The sequence below is a fragment of the Gasterosteus aculeatus genome, chromosome Y (genome assembly GCF_964276395.1).
Source record: "Gasterosteus aculeatus chromosome Y, fGasAcu3.hap1.1, whole genome shotgun sequence".
Lineage (NCBI taxonomy): Eukaryota > Metazoa > Chordata > Actinopteri > Perciformes > Gasterosteidae > Gasterosteus > Gasterosteus aculeatus.
The window spans coordinates 3306764-3329334 of NC_135709.1; the positions used below are offsets into that span (position 1 = coordinate 3306764).

A 22571-nucleotide genomic window follows, 5' to 3' on the forward strand; every position below is an offset into this window, starting at 1 on the left:
ATGGCGCGCGTCACAGCGCAGGCCGTGAACACTTCAGGAAACTGCTTTTCATTCACCGAAGACACACGTCCTTTTGAAATAAACGGCAAGTATGCGCTTAAGTCAGGCTTTGACATCACAACTGGTGACTCGACCCTCGATTGGTCTGAAAGCACATTGGAAATTGGTGCCGCTAGAGCAACCGGCTTTACATGAGTTACATCTTGCCTATTCCTTAACTTAAACGCCACGCAGTCTCTTCCAGTGACCGTATTTAGGACAAAAATGACACTCAGAGTCACGGACTCCATGATCAACTCTGTTCTCGAGGAAAACCCCCACCTAACGCCCTAGAAAAAAACATCCCTTCTGCAGGTGCAACATTTCCCCCCAGACAAAGCATGCGTGCGGACATCGACACCGCTAGCTTTGTGGGTCAAAAAATAATCATCCGCAAGGGCAGCAGCCTCCCCTGTTGTCTTCACCTTCCGTTCACTTATGTACATGGCAATTCGTTCTGGGATTGAATTCTCAAACTGTTCAAGCACCATCAAGTTATACAAGTCATCAAAATCCTTCACTTCTGAGGCCGAGCACCATCGACTAAAGTGAATCCCCAAATTCAAGATATGATTTATCTCACTTTTTCCAACTCCTAAAACGCTGACGGTATGCTTCAAGGACTAACTCATACGTTTTCAGTACAGCCATTTTAACCTTGCCATAATCACCGCTGTCTTCCAGAGACAAGGAAAAAAACTCCTGGGCACGCCCAGTTAACACACATTGTAGCAAAACGATACGGTCTGAATCAACCCAGCCCCTCGTGTCTGCAATCCACTCAAACAACGCGAAGAATACATCAACATCTTTCTCACTAAATTTAGGCACCAAGCGCAAATTATTCAAAATGTCACGTGAATTATCGCTACTTCGAGCGACCTCTTCATTCCTGGAAAAGTCATAAAATTTACCTTCTTTAACTAACCTCAGTCTCTCATTTTCCAAATCTAGCTTTGCCATTTCTGTTTGTTGCCTCATTTTTTTTACTGCAAACACTTTATCAACTTCTGCTTGCTGCCTCATCTGTTCCAACTCTAACTCTTTCTCCTTCTCCAACTTCATCCGCAATATCAACATTTCTTTTTGCTGTTCAAAGTTTAAAGCTACACTATGAGCCATATCCTGCGAAAACCCATCCAAAGCCAAATTTGTAGGACTATGTGATTTTTGTACAGGTGTTAAAACACCCATATCATACAAATGTGCCCTTATAGTAGATCTAACATTTTCCTTTTACCCTCTGTCGCCTACACTGATTTTATAATGATCAGCTATCTTTAACAACTGATCCCTAGTACACTGATCCAAAAATTCCTCCGAAGGAATAGCAATGAACTCATCTACTCCTGCCATGATGATGAACATCACCTGACCAATACGCAACAGCAATCAGTCCCCGGTAAACAAAATAATGTACAGTATTGACCTAAATAGTGCGCAACAGACCACAAAATAATCTCAAATTGAGCATCCCCTCTAAACTGCCTAACCCGATCTACCTAACTCAACCCTAGTCTTCAGGAGTTATTTGCGGTGGGTATTTACGCACCAAAACCTAGTAGTTTGGTTAAGCGACCAGCAAGCTGGCAACTTTGCCACAACCATGGACGTGCTCCCGAGACAACCGCTCCAACCACTTTCAGCCCGCACTACATTCCTGTGCACACACATCCTAAAGAGGAAAACGTGCTATACCTACAGGGGAATTGGCTCAATATATACATTTGCGCAACCAAAAAGGTCAACACTTACCTTCCTTGTCCCTTTACTTGACAGAAACAAACTTGCACCAACGATTCCAAATCATCCCACAGCCTGGTCAATTCCCTTCCATAGGTTTCCACAAAAAACACATCACTTAACCTCTGTTAATAGTACAATTTCCAAGTTGGACGAGCCCCCAATTTGTTATGATCTGGCTCAAAGGCCACAACAAATAGACGAAACCACGCTACAGGGATTACCAGCCAACAATGTTTATTCTCCAAAGTAACCGATTAAACAACCGAAACGCAGGAACGGAAACCGGCATTGTGCTGGGGAACAGGAGAAAGCCAGCAGTCGCGCCCAAACCCTCAGAAAGGGGCAGGTTTTAATGCACTCAAGAGACAGTGGCCAGCTGCGTCTGATCTGCCTGATGGCCTCAGCTCCACTCCACCAGGTACCCCTTTTCCACGAACAAGAACCAGGTGCTTGTTCGGGTTGCTAGGGAGAAGGCTAGGGAACTAGGTATACTAAATAGGAGTTACTCTCCAGCAGTGGTGCAGCCAGCTGTTCCTCCTTGGTTACTGCCACAGCCTGAAGTGGACCTGGGACTACTTGAACTGATGAGACATGAGGGTGGGGGTAAATGTAAGATCTGCAAGTCTTATATCAGGAGGAATTACCATAGCTATATACAAATATATACAGACGGAGCAAAGGACCCTGAAACTGGTAGAACAGCAGCTGCAGCAGTAATACCAGAATTCCAGTATGAGTGTGGGAAAAGACTCAGTAATGACCTATCAGTGTTTACATGCGAGATGATGGCCATAGTTTTTGCACTACAGTGGGTAGAGGACGTCAGGCCAGAGAGAGTGGTAATAGCATCAGACTCATGTGCAGTGCTAACGAGTCTGAAGTTTTTCCACTCCAAAAGCAGAGAAGATTTAACGTTCGAAATCCTACAATCCCTATTCAGAACCCATCAAATGCGGATGGCAGTTAGGTTTGTGTGGGTCCCTGCCCATGTTGGAGTCGAGGTAAATGAGGAGGCGGATAAAGCAACAAAAAGGGCACTGAAGTGTGGGAGAAATATAGTCGATATAAAGATGAGTAAGGCAGAAGCTAAAGGGGTAATTAAGGGACAAATCAAAACGATATGGCAGAATGAATGGAATAAAGGGAGCAAAGGAAGATATCTGTTTAAAAATAAACCATTGGTTGGGAGTGTGGGAGCTGGTGGACGAAATAGAAAAGAGGAGAGGGTAATGACAAGGCTAAGAAACGGCCATACTGGTCTTAACAGTTCCCTCTATACGGTTGGGAAACATCGAAATGGAAGGTGCGAATACTGTCAAGAAGAGGAAACTGTGGACCATGTTTTGATGGCATGTCAGAGGTACGAGGCAGAGAGAGAAGTCCTGAGAAAGGGGCTAAGAGAGCTGGGAGAGGCAAATATAAGTGAAATACTGAAGAAGGGCATTAGGGGCAAGTGTTGGGAACTGCTGTTGGCATATTTAGAGAATACAAGACTAATGAATAGAATTTGAGATTTTTTTTTGTTTTGTTTTGTTTTGATTTGTTTTGATTTGGTTTAGTTCTAGTAGAGGTTTAATTTCCTTAAGTCCACACTCCAGATTAGTGGGTGGCAGTAATGCACCCGAAAGTTGTTTGCCAACCGCCATAAAAAGCAAAAGAAGAAGAAGAAGAAGAAGAAGAAGGTGCTTGTTCGGAGCCAGAGCTAGAGCCGGTTCGGAGCCTCCAAAGAACCGGTTTGCTTTTCCACAGGCTAAAGAGCCAGCGCAGAGCCAAGTCCTACGTCACAGTTACGTCTCATCTTTCCCAGCAACGTCAGCTCGGCGGCGCCAAACACAAACACATCATCAATGGCGGACGTTGCTTTGCTATTGATGTTCATGGCTTTGCGGACCTAAATCGACATCCAAACACGGCGGATCAAACATGTTCGCGCGGCTCGCGTTTTTGCCTAGTAGCGTCCATTGTGTTGTTGTTAGCTCGATTAGCTGCTGTCGAAAAATGGCAGATCACAAAGTTTCTCTCGTCTTGTTGGTCACGGTAACCCCGCCCCCAGCCACTGACGTAAGCGGTTCTTACTTCCAGACCAGCAACGATATGGTGCTACTTAAGAACCACTTTTACTGGTTCAGAGCTGGTACTTTGGTGGTGGAAAACCAAAGAACCGATTTGAAACTAGGCTCTGTCTCCGAACTAGCACCAGTTCTGCCTTGGTGGAAAAGGGGTAAACACACACACAGACAGAGTCACACCCACAAATACCCTGGCAGTGGCCCTGGGGCCGTCACAGCGAATGTGAATTGAATTTACCCCAATGATGTACCCCAGGATTATGTCAAAAAACACGTTTTTTTCTTGTTATATTTTGAAAATTAACCTTCCTTTCGTTCCTCTCTGTGTGTATATAATTTCTGCATCTCCCTTTGTCCTGTGCCTGTTCGTCTTGTCCTAACGAGATGTGCGCAGTATTAGGCCTATGCAGTGTTATTTAAGTCGCTATAGGGTTGACGTGAATTGTACACTTTGGGTCGCTGTGTTAGTGAAGTGGTTTTAGTAGCCTTGCTACCGTCATGGTTATATAGGTTGGAGGGTGCGGGCTAAACAAATACTATGTCTCCTGCCTTGAAGTCAATGCTCCCTTTTATAAAATATTGTTATAATAAAAGTATTCTTCCAAATCCTTCAGTCTGGTGATTGTGCTCCCCGGAGATCTGGACTTAGGGGCCAAGTTAGGAGCCCTACACGACACTAGCACCAGCGTTATACGTAACTCACCCCAAATGATGTCATTATATTTATTTTTATATTTCAGTACATTTGGTTCAATAACATAATAACGTGAAAGCCGAAGCTCAGTAGCTGCTCGGGCCGATAAGTGACGAAACACCGGGCAGAGAATGGAGGCGACCTGAGTGGGGCTGCTTCTTTAAGAAGAAGTTGGTACCAAAACAAACATTTGCCAAACCAACCACTAGTCTTCATCCTCCACGTGTTTTCTTGTAAACCTGAAAATAAAGAACGAGTCATACCTTCATGTCGCTGCTTATCACAGCATGGATCGAAATCACTGTTAACCCTCCGCTATGAACAAAATTACTGCGCACAGAACTCAACTCTATGGGCTGCTGTTGTTTCATGCTTTATGTGCAACGATCTTGTCTAGACAGTTAACTCTGAACATGGTGTATAGCCATCAGTGATACAGGCCATACTTGCACATTGAGTGTTGTCTAACTTATAACAGAGACAATATATTTGAAGGGATTTGAAATATTTGCAGCCCCGACAGCAAAAGCAATTGAAAGTGAAACATCTTGTGGTGCACAATGCTGCAAAATGAATATTATGATTTACTGGTGGACATTTCCTGAAAAATGTATGTTTAAACAATAGAATGCATTATTAAATATGAGAAAACTGCAACATCTGAACATTCGAAAAAAACAGATACTTGTTTCATCTGGTTGCCATTAGTAAAATACTTTTATAGAGGGAGGTTTTATTACCTCTTACAATCATAATATAATACTGTCAAAATAAAAAACAATAAACAAGAAAAGAGTTTGCCTTTTTCATTGTGAAAAATGCACACTGTCATGTTATGTTATACTCATACCGGTTAAATTAAGCTTTTTTTGGTAAGTTGCAGGGTTTTTCTTGTTTTTCCTGGTTTTTCTTGTCAGGGGTTTCAACTTTCCAAAGAAGTTCTACAAAGATCAAAGAAGTCATTTTTTAAAATAAAACATTTTTTTCAGCAAAAGCTTTTTGTCTGCTTTGGTTTTCCTTGCAGCTAGGTAGACACAGTTTAACTGGAGTTTTCACTCCTGTGTAACACAGTATATCCATCAGATGGTTGTCTCATCCTCCCTCCGATTGCATCATAATATCTGGTGATTTGGCTTTGTAAGCCCAAACATCATTGTCTTTTATATTGCTGTACTTTGGACAATGTTTAGGTATCTGAGGCACAATAACAGAGGTGACGAAGGTTGATTATTAATGGTCTAGTTCAGCAGGGGGCGCTATGTGAATAAGATCAAGCCCCGCCTCTGTCTCTTATCACGTCCTCCGACTGGGTTTAAATATCTTTGAACTGACGCTGTAGGCTCATCTTGTTTCAAACTTATCTGACAATATGAGCGGAAGAGGAAAGGGAGGAAAAGGACTCGGCAAAGGAGGCGCCAAGCGTCACCGTAAAGTCCTCCGTGATAACATCCAGGGCATCACCAATATATATACCAATATATATATAATATATATATATATTATATATATATATTATATATAATAATTATATATATATATATATATATTATATATTATATATATATATATATATATAATTATTATATATAATATATATATATATATTATATATATATATTATATATAATATATATATATATTATATATATATATATAATATATAATATATTATATATATATATATATATAATATATATATATATTATATATTATATAGATATTATATATATATAGATATTATATATATATAATTATAGCTTATAGCTTATATCTTAAAATGAGTACAAGCCAGAATGTAGATTAGGGGGAAAAAAGTAGATTAGGGGGAAAAAAGTACTGGCCCATTCAATTAATCGCACGTATTGACCAGTAGTGATGGCAAAGTAAAGCTTTCTGAACCACTGAAGCTTTCCAGCCAATTGTATCGGAAAAAGGTTCATTCATTCAATGCATCGCAAACTATATGAACTATATGACCGCTGTTGAAAACCTATAGTGCATATGTATCGAATAGCCTACCAGTATATTTTGGCCCAGTTATATGTAGGTAATATAATTTAAAATACCAGCAAGTGCTTCCTACTGCATGTGCAGTCATAGGGACTTATGTGAATTGTTTGAATGTGGAAAGTGATTTACAGAGGAAAGGTCAGTGGGGCAGTGATTGTGCTGACAGGTTTCTTATGACAGGATATTGAGGTGCTTATGGACATATGGGATGGGACATGAAATTATTATTGATTTTTATTGAGAAACAAAATTTTCTTCACAGTATTGGGGTTGAGTCTGTTTCTTTTTGTAGATACTGTGCTCAAATGATTACATGCTAATACAAATAGATGTGGGTACACATGTTTGTTTGACCCAATATTTTAGCGGGTCTTCACTCCGTGGAACGTTTGGCTCAGCCGAATATCTGGAGGTCTCCACAATAAAAATAAACCTCCATAATTACACAATACAAATGACAGACTTTGCCTGCCTACTGCCAACCTTGTTAGAGGAAATCGAATTGAAGTGCGCCCACATCTCTCCCAACTCTCTCACAACTCAAGCCCCCCTGTGACCCTGTGTGCAGGATAAGCGGTGTAAAGAGGGATGGTTTTATTGTAACAGTCAAAGTTAGGTATAGTTTTGCTAGATGATTATGCGTAACTCTGGGCTAGGATCAGATGGTTATACGTATAACTACAGAGCTTTAAGCCTTAAGGAATGTCCGCAGAGAAAGACCATGCTTCATCTGCGAGCGAGTGAGCGTTGAGTAGGCTAGAGCGGGGAGCGGTGTCAAACTCAATCACCATGGGCAAAAAATAACCTGCCATAAAAATCAAGATACCTGATACGTATGATACCAGAAATCAATCCAACACCACCTGCATGTCTCCCCTGCGATCTCCTGCTGTAAGCAGAATATAGTTGGGTTTGGCGACGTCAGATGCCCGTTGGTGACAGGTGGGCCGGTATTGGGCAAGCCCAAACCCATAGGCCCACCAGGGGTATTCCCAACGGCCAATCCGCCCCTCTGCATGCCAATATCAAGAGGATGTACTCAATCTACTATTGAAACATTTCAGATTGAAGGGGTCTGAAACATTTGTAAATTAGACACTGTTCAGATAGTACATAATCTATATCACATGGACCTGTTTATACAAAAAGTGCAAATTGATCAAAAAGTTATATAATCTAATTACATGTCCATGATTATACCAGTACTCATCTTCAAAAGGGATCTTTAAACAATATGTTTCTTTAAATCTATAATATATGGGAAAATGATAGACTGCTACTGCTGGTTAGGGTTTCCAGGCTGCTGTGTTATAACATGTACGTCTAGGTCTGGTCTATGCCCCGAGGCCCTCATCTGTGTTTTCGACTGTGAATTTCGATGTATACGACTACTTTGCAATCAAAAGCTAGGTTTCATTTGGTGTTTTAACCAAAAATGACATTTACAATCCTGGATTGTAAGTTTGAACTGTGCAAGAGGAGCTACCATTGAGCAGACTGTAATATCCAGCAACACGATGCTGGCAAATGTGCAACTAAGTTAGAAGAGTAAAATAAGCTATGAACGCTTGGGCTGAATCTTTTACATAATTTATGTTGAATGCTTGACAATAATGATGATCGGAATAAGTATTCATAACAATAATAAGGATTATGTGGAAATTGTTATCAAAATCCAAATTTCAGTGCAGACTTCCTTATTCAGCTGAAAACTATCATTGGTAAAATAAGTTACATTGCAACATTCATGCTTTCCAAAAGAGGCAACATGTTTGATGATGAGGTTGAACTAATAAGTGTTTTCAGCAGAGGACATGTCCGCTGAGCAGCTATAAGCCTCCACCGTCATCAGCGTGTTTGCTGCTCCCGGAATAACTGCAGTTTATTACAAACTGATCAACATCCGATGGTTGTTTTCACATTGAGACGCTGAATAAGCATGTGGATCAGATGGAAAACGACTTTTGATGGCGATATGATGTTATTTAAATACTTTGAAGAGAGAAATGAGTGGGAAAAGCCGCTGATCACTGCTGTCCACGGCGCTGAGTAGGTGAGGTTTGGAGGCTCCTCAAACAAAACGCATCGATCATCAGAGCTCTACGTGACCTGAACATGAAGAGAAACTAGTCCGCTATCGGCTCCTCCACCTTCAGCCTCCAGCACCTGATGCACATTTAGTTTTTAGTCTTTAATCAGTCGAGAGAAAACACAAGTGACTCGACTTTCAGACCGCACGAGGAGCTTCGGGCTGGGTTGAGTCTCTACGGTTCTCATGGTGCGTTTAAGTACAGTCCGCTGCTTTGAGCTCTTCATCAGTCTCACTCTCTCGAGTCCTCGACGATACAAACGCACAACAACTGGACAAAATGGCAGAAGTAGCTCCAGCTCCACCCGCCGCCGCGCCCAAAGCAGCCAAGAAGAAGGTGTCCAAGCCGAAGAAGGTCGGTCCCAGAGTCTCTGACCTCATCGTGAAAACTGTTGCCGCATCCAAGGAGCGGAGCGGCGTGTCTGCTGCCGCCGTCAAGAAGGCTTTGACCGCCGGAGGATACGATGTGGACAAGAACAAGGCCCGCGTCAAGACCGCCATCAAGAGCCTGGTGGCCAAGGGGACTCTGGTCCAGGTCAAGGGGCTCGGGGCCTCTGGCTCCTTTAAGATGAGCAAGACCACCGCCGAAAAACCGGCAAAGAAAGCCGCTCCTAAAGCCAAGAAGCCCGCGGCGAAGAAGCCCGCAGCGGCCAAAAAGCCCAAACCAGCGGCAGTGAAGAAAGTTGTAGCCGCTAAGAAATCACCGAAGAAGGCCAAGAAACCCGCAGCGGCCAAGAAGGTGGCCAAGAGCCCCAAGAAGGTGGCCAAGAGCCCCAAGAAGGTGGCGAAAAAGGCCCCTGCCGCCAAGAAAACTCCAGTGAAGAAGGTCGCTAAGCCCAAAGCAAAGAAAGCAGCACCCAAGAAGAAGTAAACTGACCTCAGTCTGAAGAACCAACACCTCTATAAAAGGCTCTTTTAAGAGCCACCCACTCCTTCCTCAAAGAGCTTTTCCTTCATTATTCAGCTGTTGAAAATATAGCTGGGATTAATCTTTAATGATTAATCACTATTGTAGCTGAATAACATTTTCAAGGGAAAAGTTGAGTCTGAAATCATCGGAACCTGATAAATGTGCATGAAAATAATGTATATTTAGAGCAGTAGATTTATTTTTAGCGTTCTAGAAAATATCAATTGTTCACTGATCAATTGAATTCATTAAATTCCAACAACTGAACAAGTGTGAGCATCTAAAGAAATTTATCAACCAGAGGGAAACTTAGACACTGCTAAAGACAGTGGAAAATGCATGAAGTACAAAACGGGAACAAGGAATCAATCTTGTAATTTAGATTTGTTACCATTAATCCTCATTGCCCGCATATATCTCACCATAAGCATCGATGAGTAGCGAGGATGAGTATCCCAAGTTTTTATGATTCAAAGATCTATGTAACCATTATAACTGCAGTGACAATTGTATTTTATTTAACACTGGAGGAAATCATCTTACATGTAAGTACCATTGATACCATACCACTGAGCTGCTCGTACTTTACATGAATGTGTTTACATAATATGTACTTGCGCTCACATAGAAGACAGTAAAGGAAGATGATCTTATGAAGTTAACCAGTATTAGGAGCTTCAAAATTATAGAGCCTCTTGTTCTTTAGCAAAGCAATAAAGGAGATCTTGAGATAAATGTCAGTTGGCTCCAGCACTCACTGATATTAATGGGGGACATTCATGACAACAATGTGGCACCTAATCAGAACCCTTTGAAGCACCTCATTGGTTACATGATTGCTTTGTGCAGTCAAACTGGTGCGTATATCACTGAAGGCTCCTGTTTAAGTCAGTAAGTCAGAAATCTTACCATTCATTTTTAATACCAACATTGCAGAAATTTACATGAATGTGTTTACATAATATGTACTTGCACTCACATAGAAGACAGTAAAGGAAGATGATCTTATGAAGTTAACCAGTATTAGGAGCTTCAGAATTATAGAGCCTCTTGTTCTTTAGCAAAGCAATAAAGGAGTATATCACTGAAGGCTCCTGTTTAAGTCAGTAATGCAGAAATCTTACCATTCATTTTTAATACCAACATTGCAGAAATGTGTAAAAGCAGATTTAAGGATTCATCAGAGGCAGTCGGGCGGCTGAGGAGCGGTGACGCTGTTTCAGACCTCCGGCCCCTGATTGGTGGAGGACTCCTCCTGGAGCTCAGCCGTGCCTCTAGAAGCGAGTCTCCGCTGCTCATTGGTGGAAAATAATTTCAAACTGCCCGCTAAAAACGGTGAGCTCGCGCCCTCTGTCTTCGTGTCTGGTGCCTCTTCTCTGGTTGGTGCGCGCGTCAGGAACCGTCCCACCCGCTCCGCGGACATATAAAGGAGGGTTTGACGCGTTCACAGACACTTCCTTCCCTGAAACAGTCTAACAATGAGCGGCAGAGGCAAAACCGGTGGAAAGGCCCGAGCGAAGGCAAAGACCCGCTCCTCTCGTGCTGGACTCCAGTTCCCAGTCGGTCGCGTCCACAGACATCTGCGCAAAGGGAACTATGCGCAGCGTGTCGGCGCAGGAGCCCCCGTCTACCTGGCGGCCGTGCTGGAGTACCTGACCGCTGAGATCCTGGAGCTGGCTGGAAACGCCGCCCGCGACAACAAGAAGACCCGCATCATCCCGCGTCACCTGCAGCTGGCTGTCCGCAACGACGAGGAGCTCAACAAGCTGCTGGGCGGAGTGACCATCGCTCAGGGCGGCGTGCTGCCCAACATCCAGGCGGTGCTGCTGCCCAAGAAGACCGAGAAGCCCGCCAAGAAGTAAAGCCCGAGACCTCCATCTACCACAAAGGCTCTTTTAAGAGCCACCCACCCACACGAAAAGAGCTGTGATCCTCATACTTTGTCTATTATGTGGTCCTACTTATTAAGGTTATCCTAATAAAGTCACACAACTTCATCATTACCTCACAACCTGTTAATGCATCACGTAGAAAGGACACTACTGCAGCTGCCTTGAAAAGTTTATGGTTTTAAATCAGACACTTGAGGATGTAGATGATTTACTTTTCGAGAAAGGGAACAGGAAGACAAACCGGCAAGATTACAGAATGCAAAATAAGGATTTGACATTTTAAATGATCCCAATTTCCCATCAGCAGTTGTATAGTTCAATTAAATTGAGTAAATTAAAATAATTTTATGACATGATAAAATGAAGTCACATGTCTCAAGTTGTAAGCACAATAGTTCTTGTGCTATTCCTATAATGTGATATCAACAAAGTCGATCAAATGTCCTATTAACCAAGTTCAAATTCACCCGATGATTGACGTTAGGCTACCTTGATTCCTCACTCAAACGTTAATTTAAACTAGACGTCAGTCATCAGGATAATCTGAATCTGAATATAAACTATACATGTTTCACGGATCAGTGTGCTAAATGCCTAAAAGTCCTATTAAGGTGCCCTATAATATTTAGTTATGACTAAGAGAAATGCATTTGTCTCTATTCTGAATTATAAAAAAGGTGTGTGTCACGTCTTTACACATCAGGAATTGAAGTGTGTGTATATGTAATTATCAACAGGGTGCCCTGTGATTGTGAATGGTTTGTGTGACCGTCATTAGATGATTTCAGTGCATGCAATGATTTATACAACATGATTCTCAACATGCAACTCTGTTGTGAAACGACAAATAAAAAACAATCTTGTGTTAAGTCAAGAGCATTTAAGTCACATATGTCAGAGTCAAGGCCCGCGGGCCACATCCGGCCCGCGAGAAGGTTTTTTACGGCCCCTGGGATGATCTTGATTTATTATTAGAACCGGCCCGCAGACCGCAGCAAGCCGGCAGCCCGCAGATCTTTTACACGCACCAATACTACATTTCCCACAATGCAACGGTGACGCACCGAGCAGTAGGCTGCTTCATTTCAATATTTATTGGCACAGCAGTTGTCAGCATCACAGTAATATTAACTTTCAGATACCCATCAAAAATGGCAAAACGGAAGGTGGACACTGAGAACCGGGGGTTTCAAACAAGGTGGGAGTCGGAGTATTTGTTCACGGACGTAGCTGGAAAACCTGTGTGTCTTCTGTGTGGAGAAAGTGTGGCGGTACTGAAAGAGTATAATCTGCGTTCCCGAGCGCACAGTTGGCTGATAAAATAGGTATGCTTGCCGCTGACTTTCGACGCCGATTTGCTGACTTTGAAGCACAAAAAAGCAGGTTGGAACTGCTCGGTAACCCATTTGCTGTTGACGTGGAAAGCTCACCACCAAACCTCCAAATGGAGTTGATTGACCTCCAATACAATGATGCACTGAGGGCAAAATATGCGGCAGTGGGTGCTGCGGAGTTCGCCCGTTTCCTCCCCGACACAATGCCCCAGCTGCGCATCCAGGCTGCTCAAACGTTGTCTATGTTTGGCAGCACATACCTGTGTGAACAACTGTTTTCTTTGATGAACTTGAACAAAACATCACACAGAAGTCGACTTACTGCTGAACACCTCCACTCAATTCTGAGGATTTCCTCAGCTCAGAGCCTTACCCCGAACATTGATGAACTTGTGGAAAAGATGGGACACCACCAAGTATCACCCTCAACCTCAAACAAGTGAACATTACTGTGCAATCACATATTTAGAGTTTTTACTCAGTTCAAGTTTAAAAGTTAAAGTTTAATATTTGTTTTCACTGCATGTTACTTCTCCTTAAACAAAGTGTTGTTTTTGATTAATAGATTTTTGCACTTTATTTTATTGTATTTCAATCCAATTATATTTTAAAAATATTTCAGTTGAGTGGATGATAGAAAATTGCTATTATTGTTTTTTTCTTTGAAGTAAATTTAGCCCACTTTTGCTAAAATAGAAAATATAGGCTACTGATGGTGCCTTGAATACCGGTTTCTTTCATTTAATGTTCATGTTATGGGGATTTTTGTATAAAGGAAATTTGTCTTTTGTGTCTGTTGAAAATTAAAGATTACTGACAGAGCCATAAGAAAATATTGCTTTATTTATCTGATCATATTGGAATATATTTATTAGGTTTTCAGTAGGTTCAATTAGGTTCACTAGACTATATGCGTCATTTAAAAATTTTTCAATGAACATTCGAACAGTCCGGCCCTCGGCTTGTGGCTAAATTTTTTAATTGGCCCTCCGTCCATTTGACTTTGACACCCCTGATTTAAGTGATTCAATCTCAATAGAGAAATCCGTTTGGATGCGATGTTTGTGACGCATGCGCAGTATCACACAGAAGGCAACCAATCACGCTCGAGCAACAGAACAGTGTACTTTGCATCTAGTTCATATATGAGCACCGTGCTATCTAAATTGAGGCATTCTCAGTTTACAGAGAAGTTTCCAATCATGCCTGAAGTTGTGAAAGCGCCCAAGAAGGGCTCCAAGAAAGCCGTCTCCAAGGCCGTCAGCAAGAGCGGCAAGAAGAAGAGGAAGACCAGGAAGGAGAGCTACGCCATCTACGTGTACAAGGTGATGAAGCAGGTGCACCCCGACACCGGCATCTCCTCCAAGGCCATGGGCATCATGAACTCGTTCGTGAGCGACATCTTTGAGCGCATCGCCGGTGAGGCCTCTCGCCTGGCTCACTACAACAAGCGCTCCACCATCACCTCCAGGGAGATCCAGACCGCTGTGCGCCTGCTGCTGCCCGGCGAGCTGGCCAAGCACGCCGTGTCTGAGGGAACCAAGGCCGTGACCAAGTACACCAGCTCCAAGTAAGCCTGATGTAGACCACCAACACAAAGGCTCTTTTAAGAGCCACCCACCTCTTCTAAAGACCTTTTCCTGATGCTTTTTCTCAATATTGAAATTAATAAAAAGCATCAAAAGCTAGTAATGGTGTTAAAACTATAATAATTGTAGGTTGCTCACAGATTCTAACTACTTTAAAACTGTAAGGGTTTTCATAAGCAATTGCCACCTAATTACAAACTTCTGTACCTCCTGTCTGATTCAATGCTTCTGGTTTGAGGTGTGTTTATCGAGAACTCCGCTGCATATCTTCTGGTATATGCGAGTAGGGTGATGCCATCAGCTGCGTCAAGCTCCTGTAAATGTTGTCATATCTTGCTATTTCAAAGTGTGTGAAGAAGGAAAAAGGAATGTTCATATGTGAGCTTGACTGTACGGCTACGGATGTTGTTACTGACTCATGCAGATTTATTCCTTGAACATTTTAATCGTTTAATGGACCTGGATGCAAGAAGGCAAAAAGCTCTTACGGTGTTGTTTTATGTTTGTATTTTGACAGAAGAAATAAAAGGAGTAATTTCACAAGCAATAAGTGTCACGTCCTTTCATATATGGGATCCGTCAGTGATGATTGGAAGCATTTCTTTGTAGAACTATACGGCAGAAACACCAGACACACAACGTTTATTTTTCCTCAGGTCGTCGCTCTGATAAGAAATCCGTCACGAAATTATAGCCGTGGACTAAATGTTTCAGAGCTTGACATTAGCAATAATAAATATAGAGTTGTATAGTCGAGACAACCCTAATGCACGTGTCCGTGGAGCGAGCCGGGCGGCTCCAGGCACGATAACCGAGGGCGGGCAGCTCTTGGCGGACAGTTTGAAATAGTTTTCCGCCAATGAGCAGCAGAGACTCTCTTGTGGAGGCGCGGCTGAGCTCCAGGAGGAGTCCTCCACCAATCAGAAGCCGAGGTCTAAATCAGCGTCACCGCTCCACAGCCGTTCCACACTTTAAGAGCCGCGTGTCTCTACTCATAGTTCACTTCTATTAACCAGAGGGAGACGAGTCTATCATGGCACGAACCAAGCAAACCGCCCGCAAGTCCACCGGAGGCAAAGCCCCGAGGAAGCAGCTCGCCACCAAGGCCGCCCGTAAGAGCGCCCCGGCCACCGGCGGCGTGAAGAAGCCTCACCGTTACAGGCCCGGTACCGTGGCCCTGAGGGAGATCCGTCGCTACCAGAAGTCCACGGAGCTGCTGATCCGCAAGCTGCCCTTCCAGCGTCTGGTGAGAGAGATCGCTCAGGACTTCAAGACCGACCTGCGCTTCCAGAGCTCCGCTGTTATGGCTCTGCAGGAGTCCAGCGAGGCTTACCTGGTGGGCCTGTTCGAGGACACCAACCTGTGCGCCATCCACGCCAAGAGGGTCACCATCATGCCCAAAGACATCCAGCTGGCCCGTCGCATCCGCGGAGAACGAGCTTAAACCCCCTGATTCTACTCCCAACAACGGCTCTTTTAAGAGCCACCTTCACTCTCTGTAAAGAACTATTCCTTAACGTGACCATCACTTCATGATTTGAGAAGTCATCTAGTCAAGTCCAAATGAATATCTGCTGATGAAGAGGGTCACCATCATGCCCAAAGACATCCAGCTGGCCCGTCGCATCCGCGGGGAGCGAGCTTGAAAAGTCTGCTCCTACTAACACCACAACGGCTCTTTTAAGAGCCACCTCACTCTCTGTAAAGAACTCATTCCTTCTCGTGACCATTAATTCATGATTTGAGGATAGTCATGGATCTTGGTGATTTGTATCCGTCTGCATTAATGTCTATTTTTAATTTTATTAATTTGAAACGGATAACCGGTGACAGATGTTAGATGTTGTGTAAACTAAAATAGTGTCCCATTTTGTATATAACTACAGATCGTAATAGACTATTTGATGGAAAGTACAATAAGAAGCCGTGCAAACAGTTACCACATTAAACACATCGTACAATGAGTTGTATGTATTCTGGCGAATAAGACCTTTGTCTGGACTGGTATTTAACTATAATAAATAACATCGAGATTTACATTAGCGTTAATACAGTAAACCACTCGACAAAACATAGACATTCAGCAGGAGGCGCTGCAGAACCACGTTATAGCCCCGCCTTCGTCTTCCATCACGTCCTCAGACTGGCTTTACATATCTGTGAACGGACTTGTGTTCATCATCTTTGTATCAAACCAACCAGTGAACATGAGCGGAAGAGGAAAGGGAGGAAAAGGACTCGGCAAAGGAGGCGCCAAGCGTCACCGTAAAGTCCTCCGTGATAACATCCAGGGCATCACCAAGCCCGCCATCCGCCGTCTGGCTCGCCGCGGCGGAGTGAAGCGCATCTCCGGTCTGATCTACGAGGAGACCCGCGGTGTGCTGAAGGTCTTCCTGGAGAACGTGATCCGCGATGCCGTCACCTACACCGAGCACGCCAAGAGGAAGACGGTGACCGCCATGGATGTGGTCTATGCCCTGAAGAGACAGGGACGCACTCTGTACGGCTTCGGAGGATAAACACAGACTTCTGTTACCAAAACACAAACGGTCCTTTTAAGGGCCACCCACCTTCTCTATAAACGGCTGACTTCCTTGTAAATAACCAGTGTTCAGAACGCTAAGATCTAATTGTTAATATGTGTCCATATCAATACATTACCAACGTACTTCGATGAGCACATCACTGGTAGCTGACTGGTGGTTTTGTCCTGCATGGCAAAATCATATGCCTCCTTTTGATACACCGAGCTGCCAACTTGCCCAAAGGGGCAGGTGTTAATGCACTCAAGAGACAGTGGTCAGCTGCGTCTGATCTGCCTGATGGCCTCACCTCCACTCCACCAGGTACCCCTTTTCCACGAACAAGAACCAGGTGCTTGTTCGGGTTGCTAAGGAGAAGGCTAGGGAACTAGGTATACTAAATAGGAGTTACTCTCCAGCAGTGGTGCAGCCAGCTGTTCCTCCTTGTTTACTGCCACAGACTGAAGTGGACCTGGGACTACTTGAACTGATGAGATATGAGGGTGGGGGTAAATGTAAGATCTGCAAGTCTTATATCATGAGGAATTACCATAGCTATATACAAATATATACAGACTGACCCTGAAACTGGTAGAACAGCAGCTGCAGCAGTAATACCAGAATTCCAGTATGAGTGTGGGAAAAGACTCAGTAATGACCTATCAGTGTTTACATGCGAGATGATGGCCATAGTTTTTGCACTACAGTGGGTAGAGGACGTCAGGCCAGAGAGAGTGGTAATAGCATCAGACTCATGTGCAGTGCTAACGAGTCTGAAGTTTTTCCACTCCAAAAGCAGAGAAGATTTAACGTTCGAAATCCTACAATCCCTATTCAGAACCCATCAAATGCGGATGGCAGTTAGGTTTGTGTGGGTTCCTGCCCGTGTTGGAGTCGAGGTAAATGAGGAGGCGGATAAAGCAACAAAAAGGGCACTGAAGTGTGGGAGAAATATAGTCGATATAAAGATGAGTAAGGCAGAAGCTAAAGGGGTGATTAAGGGACAAATCAAAACGATATGGCAGAATGAATGGAATAAAGGGAGCAAAGGAAGATATCTGTTTAAAAATAAACCATTGGTTGGGAGTGTGGGAGCTGGTGGACGAAATAGAAAAGAGGAGAGGGTAACGACAAGGCTAAGAAACGGCCATACTGGTCTTAACAGTTCCCTCTATACGGTTGGGAAACATCGAAATGGAAGGTGCGAATACTGTCAAGAAGAGGAAACTGTGGACCATGTTTTGATGGCATGTCAGAGGTACGAGGCAGAGAGAGAAGTCCTGAGAAAGGGGCTAAGAGAGCTGGGAGAGGCAAATATAAGTGAAATACTGAAGAAGGGCATTAGGGGCAAGTGTTGGGAACTGCTGTTGGCATATTTAGAGAATACAAGACTAATGAATAGAATTTGAGAATTTTTTTGTTTTGTTTTGTTTTGTTTTGATTTGTTTTGATTTGGTTTAGTTCTAGTAGAGGTTTAATTTCCTTAAGTCCACACTCCAGATTAGTGGGTGGCAGTAATGCACCCGAAAGTTGTTTGCCAACCGCCATAAAAAGCAAAAGAAGAAGAAGAAGAAGAAGAAGAAGAAGAAGAAGGCGCTTGTTCGGAGCCAGAGCTAGAGCCGGATTTGGTTTAACTGACGAGCCTCCAAAGAACCGGTTTGCTTTTCCACAGGCTAAAGAGCCAGCGCAGAGCCAAGTCCTACGTCACAGTCACGTATCATCTTTCCCAGCAACGTCAGCTCGGCGGCGCCAAACACAAACACATCATCAATGGCGGACGTTGCTTTGCTATTGATGTTCATGGCTTTGCGGACCTAAATCGACATCCAAACACGGCGGATCAAACATGTTCGCGCGGCTCGCGTTTTTGCCTAGTAGCGTCCATTGTGTTGTTGTTAGCTCGATTAGCTGCTGTCGAAAAATGGCAGATCACAAAGTTTCTCTCGTCTTGTTGGTCACGGTAACCCCGCCCCCAGCCGCTGACGTAAGCGGTTCTTACTTCCAGACCAGCAACGATATGGTGCTACTTAAGAACCACTTTTACTGGTTCAGAGCTGGTGCTTTGGTGGTGGAAAACCAAAGAACCGATTTGAAACTAGGCTCTGTCTCCGAACTAGCACCAGTTCTGCCTTGGTGGAAAAGGGGTAAACACACACACAGACAGAGACACACCCACAAATACCCTGGCAGTGGCCCTGGGGCCGTCACACCAAATGTGAATTGAATTTACCCCAATGATGTACCCCAGGATTATGTCAAAAAACACGTTTTTTTCTTGTTATATTTTGAAAATTAACCTTCCTTTCGTTCCTCTCTGTGTGTATATAATTTCTGCATCTCCCTTTGTCCTGTGCCAGTTCGTCTTGTCCTAACGAGATGTGCGCAGTATTAGGCCTATGCAGTGTTATTTAAGTCGCTATAGGGTTGACGTGAATTGTACACTTTGGGTCGCTGTGTTAGTGAAGTGGTTTTAGTAGCCTTGCTACCGTCATGGTTATATAGGTTGGAGGGTGCGGGCTAAACCAATGCTATGTCTCCTGCCTTGAAGTCAATGCTCCCTTTTATAAAATATTGTTATAATAAAAGTATTCTTCCAAATCCTTACACGCCCTACACGACACTAGCACCAGCGTTATACGTCACTCACCCCAAATGATGTCATTATATTTATTTTTATATTTCAGTACATTTGGTTCAATAACATAATAACGTGAAAGCCGAAGCTCAGTAGCTGCTCGGGCCGATAAGTGACGAAACACCGGGCAGAGAATGGAGGCGACCTGAGTGAGGCTGCTTCTTTAAGAAGAAGTTGGTACCAAAACAAACATTTGCCAAACCAACCACTAGTCTTCATCCTCCACGTGTTTTCTTGTAAACCTGAAAATAAAGAACAAGTCATACCTTCATGTCGCTGCTTATTACAGCATGGATCGAAATCACTGTTAACCCTCCGCTATGAACAAAATTACTGCGCACAGAACTCGACTCTATGGGCTGCTGTTGTTTCATGCTTTATGTGCAACGATCTTGTCTAGACAGTTAACTCTGAACATGGTGTATAGTAATCAGTGATACAGGCCATACATGCACATTGAGTGTTGTCTAACTTATAACAGAGACAATATATTTGAAGGGATTTGAAATATTTGCAGCCCCGACAGCAAAAGCAATTGAAAGTGAAACATCTTGTGGTGCACAATGCTGCAAAATTAAGATTATGATTTACTGGTGGACATTTCCTAAAAATGTATGTTTAAACAATAGAATGCATTATTAAATATGAGAAAACTGCAACATCTGAACATTCGAAAAAAACAGATACTTGTTTCATCTGGTTGCCATTAGTAAAATACTTTTATAGAGGGAGGTTTTATTACCTCTTACAATCATAATATAATACTGTCAAAATAAAAAACAATAAACAATAAAAGAGTTTGCCTTTTTCAGTGTGAAAAATGCACACTGTCATACTCTCATGTTATAAATGTAAATATATATGTTATACTTATACCGGTTAAATTAAGCTTTTTTTCGTAAGTTGCAGGGTTTTTCTTGTTTTTCCTGGTTTTTCTTGTCAGGGGTTTGAACTTTCCAAAGAAGTTCTACAAATATCAAAGAAGTCATTTTTTTAAATAAAACATTTTTTTCAGCAAAAGCTTTTTGTCTGCTTTGGTTTTCCTTGCAGCTAGGTAGACACAGTTTAACTGGAGTTTTCACTCCTGTGTAACACATTATATCCATCAGATGGTTGTTTCATCCTCCCTCCGATTGCATCATAATATCTGGTGATTTGGCTTTGTAAGCCCAAACATCATTGTCTTTTATATTGCTGTACTTTGGACAATGTTTAGGTATCTGAGGCACAATGACAGAGGTGACGAAGGTTGATTATTAATGGTCTAGTTCAGCAGGGGGCGCTATGTGAATAAGATCAAGCCCCGCCTCTGTCTCCTATCACGTCCTCCGACTAGGTTTAAATATCTTGAACTGACCCAATGTGCTCATCTTGTTTCAAACTTATCTGACAATATGAGCGGAAGAGGAAAGGGTGGAAAAGGACTCGGCAAAGGAGGCGCCAAGCGTCACCGTAAAGTCCTCCGTGATAACATCCAGGGAATCACCAAGCCCGCCATCCGCCGTCTGGCTCGCCGCGGCGGAGTGAAGCGCATCTCCGGTCTGATCTACGAGGAGACCCGCGGTGTGCTGAAGGTCTTCCTGGAGAACGTGATCCGCGATGCCGTCACCTACACCGAGCACGCCAAGAGGAAGACGGTGACCGCCATGGATGTGGTCTATGCCCTGAAGAGACAGGGACGCACCCTGTACGGCTTCGGAGGATAAACACAGACTTCCGTTACAAACCAAACGGTCCTTTTAAGGGCCACGCACTCTCTCTGAATAGCTGATGTCCTTGTAAGGAGTTCCTCAGAAAAATGGCAATATTGTTGCATATGTTCTCTCTACCAGTAAGATAGTGAGGTAGTGAAAGTTCTCAAAATGTCTGAAACATTTTGTACGTAATACTTTTGCTTTTCCAGAAATATTTCAGAATCTGCATTTCCAAATGTATGAATAACTTATTGAGCCCCATCCCAGTGAAGGGGCAATTCTATATTGAAGCCTGACATTGCCTTTGTTTGGTTTCCCTAAGTGTATTTTAGGATCTCTGATCCTGAAATTTTATTGCTGATCACCCTCTCCCGTAGAAGTTTTCTACAATTTACATCTTACATCTATATATATATCTTAAAATGAGTACAAGCCAGAATGCAGATTAGGGGGGGAAATGTACTTTGCCCATTCAATTAATCCCACGTATCGACCAGTAGTGATGGCAAAGTGAAGCTTTCTGAACCACTGAAGCTTTCCAGCCAATTGTATCGGAAAAAGGTTCATTCATTCAATGCATCGCAAACTATATGACCTCTGCTGTTGAAAACCTATAGTGCATATGTATCGAATAGCCTACCAGTATATTTTGGCCCAGTTATATGTAGGTAATATAATTTAAAATACCTGCAAGTGCTTCCTACTGCATGTGCAGTTCATGGCAGTCATAGGGACCTATGTGAATTGTTTGAATGTGGGAAGTGATTTGCAGAGGAAAGGTCAGTGGGGCGGTGATTGTGCTTTTGGACAGGTTTCTTATGACAGGATATTGAGGTGCTTATGGACACATGGGATGGGACATGACATTATTATTGATTTTTATTGAGAAACACAATTTTCTTCACAGTGTTGGCGTTGAGTCGGTTTCTTTTTGTAGATACTGTTTCCCCAGCTTTAGAAAAAACGCGCTCATATGGCACGGATGAGGCAGGAATGCTCATAAGATGCTAATACAAATAGATCTGGGTACACATCTTTGTTTTTGACCCTGTGACCTTGTGTGCAGGATAAGCGGTGTGAAGATGGATGGTTTTATTGTAACAGTCCAAGTTAGGTATAGTTTTGCTAGATGATTATGCGTAACTCTGGGCTAGGATCAGATGGTTATACGTATAACTACAGAGCTTTAAGCCTTAAGGAATGTCCGCAGAGAAAGACCATGCTTCATGTGCGAGCGAGTGAGTGTTGAGTAGGCTACAGCGGGGAGCGGTGTCAAACTCAATCACCATGGGCAAAAAATAACCTGCCATAAAAATCAAGATACCTGATACGTATGATACCAGAATTC

The 22571-nt window shown here is 43.1% G+C and overlaps 5 protein-coding genes and 1 pseudogene across 6 annotated transcripts; all 6 read left to right on the forward strand.

Annotated features, from left to right (window-relative positions):
• The first annotated feature begins 8875 nt into the window (after positions 1-8875).
• Positions 8876-9542, forward strand: LOC144390832 (histone H1 pseudogene; annotated as a pseudogene). Its single transcript, XR_013454639.1, has one exon. The product of XR_013454639.1 is annotated as a histone H1 pseudogene (transcript).
• Positions 9543-11005: 1463 nt separating this feature from the next.
• Positions 11006-11555, forward strand: LOC144390833 (histone H2A-like). The gene has a single exon (XM_078097304.1). It carries the CDS (start codon positions 11036-11038, stop codon positions 11417-11419), a length of 384 nt encoding a protein of 127 aa, XP_077953430.1. The 5' UTR covers positions 11006-11035; the 3' UTR covers positions 11420-11555.
• Positions 11556-13945: 2390 nt separating this feature from the next.
• Positions 13946-14376, forward strand: LOC144390834 (histone H2B 1/2-like). Its single transcript, XM_078097305.1, has one exon. The coding sequence runs from the start codon at positions 13986-13988 to the stop codon at positions 14355-14357; it is 372 nt and encodes a 123-aa protein (XP_077953431.1). The 5' UTR covers positions 13946-13985; the 3' UTR covers positions 14358-14376.
• Positions 14377-15377: 1001 nt separating this feature from the next.
• LOC144390835 (histone H3) lies at positions 15378-15936 on the forward strand. The gene has a single exon (XM_078097306.1). It carries the CDS (start codon positions 15406-15408, stop codon positions 15814-15816), a length of 411 nt encoding a protein of 136 aa, XP_077953432.1. The 5' UTR covers positions 15378-15405; the 3' UTR covers positions 15817-15936.
• Positions 15937-16165: 229 nt separating this feature from the next.
• LOC144390836 (histone H4) lies at positions 16166-16913 on the forward strand. The gene has a single exon (XM_078097307.1). It carries the CDS (start codon positions 16580-16582, stop codon positions 16889-16891), a length of 312 nt encoding a protein of 103 aa, XP_077953433.1. The 5' UTR covers positions 16166-16579; the 3' UTR covers positions 16892-16913.
• A 3307-nt stretch (positions 16914-20220) lies between these two features.
• LOC144390837 (histone H4) lies at positions 20221-21392 on the forward strand. Its single transcript, XM_078097308.1, has one exon. It carries the CDS (start codon positions 20924-20926, stop codon positions 21233-21235), a length of 312 nt encoding a protein of 103 aa, XP_077953434.1. The 5' UTR covers positions 20221-20923; the 3' UTR covers positions 21236-21392.
• The last annotated feature ends 1179 nt before the right edge of the window (positions 21393-22571 follow it).

What these genes read in the sequence shown, in the direction of transcription:
- LOC144390833 (XM_078097304.1), top strand. Translation starts at nt 11,036, where the DNA reads ATGAGCGGCAGAGGCAAAACCGGTGGAAAGGCCCGAGCGAAGGCAAAG.
- LOC144390834 (XM_078097305.1), top strand. Translation starts at nt 13,986, where the DNA reads ATGCCTGAAGTTGTGAAAGCGCCCAAGAAGGGCTCCAAGAAAGCCGTC.
- LOC144390837 (XM_078097308.1), top strand. Translation starts at nt 20,924, where the DNA reads ATGAGCGGAAGAGGAAAGGGTGGAAAAGGACTCGGCAAAGGAGGCGCC.
- LOC144390835 (XM_078097306.1), top strand. Translation starts at nt 15,406, where the DNA reads ATGGCACGAACCAAGCAAACCGCCCGCAAGTCCACCGGAGGCAAAGCC.
- LOC144390836 (XM_078097307.1), top strand. Translation starts at nt 16,580, where the DNA reads ATGAGCGGAAGAGGAAAGGGAGGAAAAGGACTCGGCAAAGGAGGCGCC.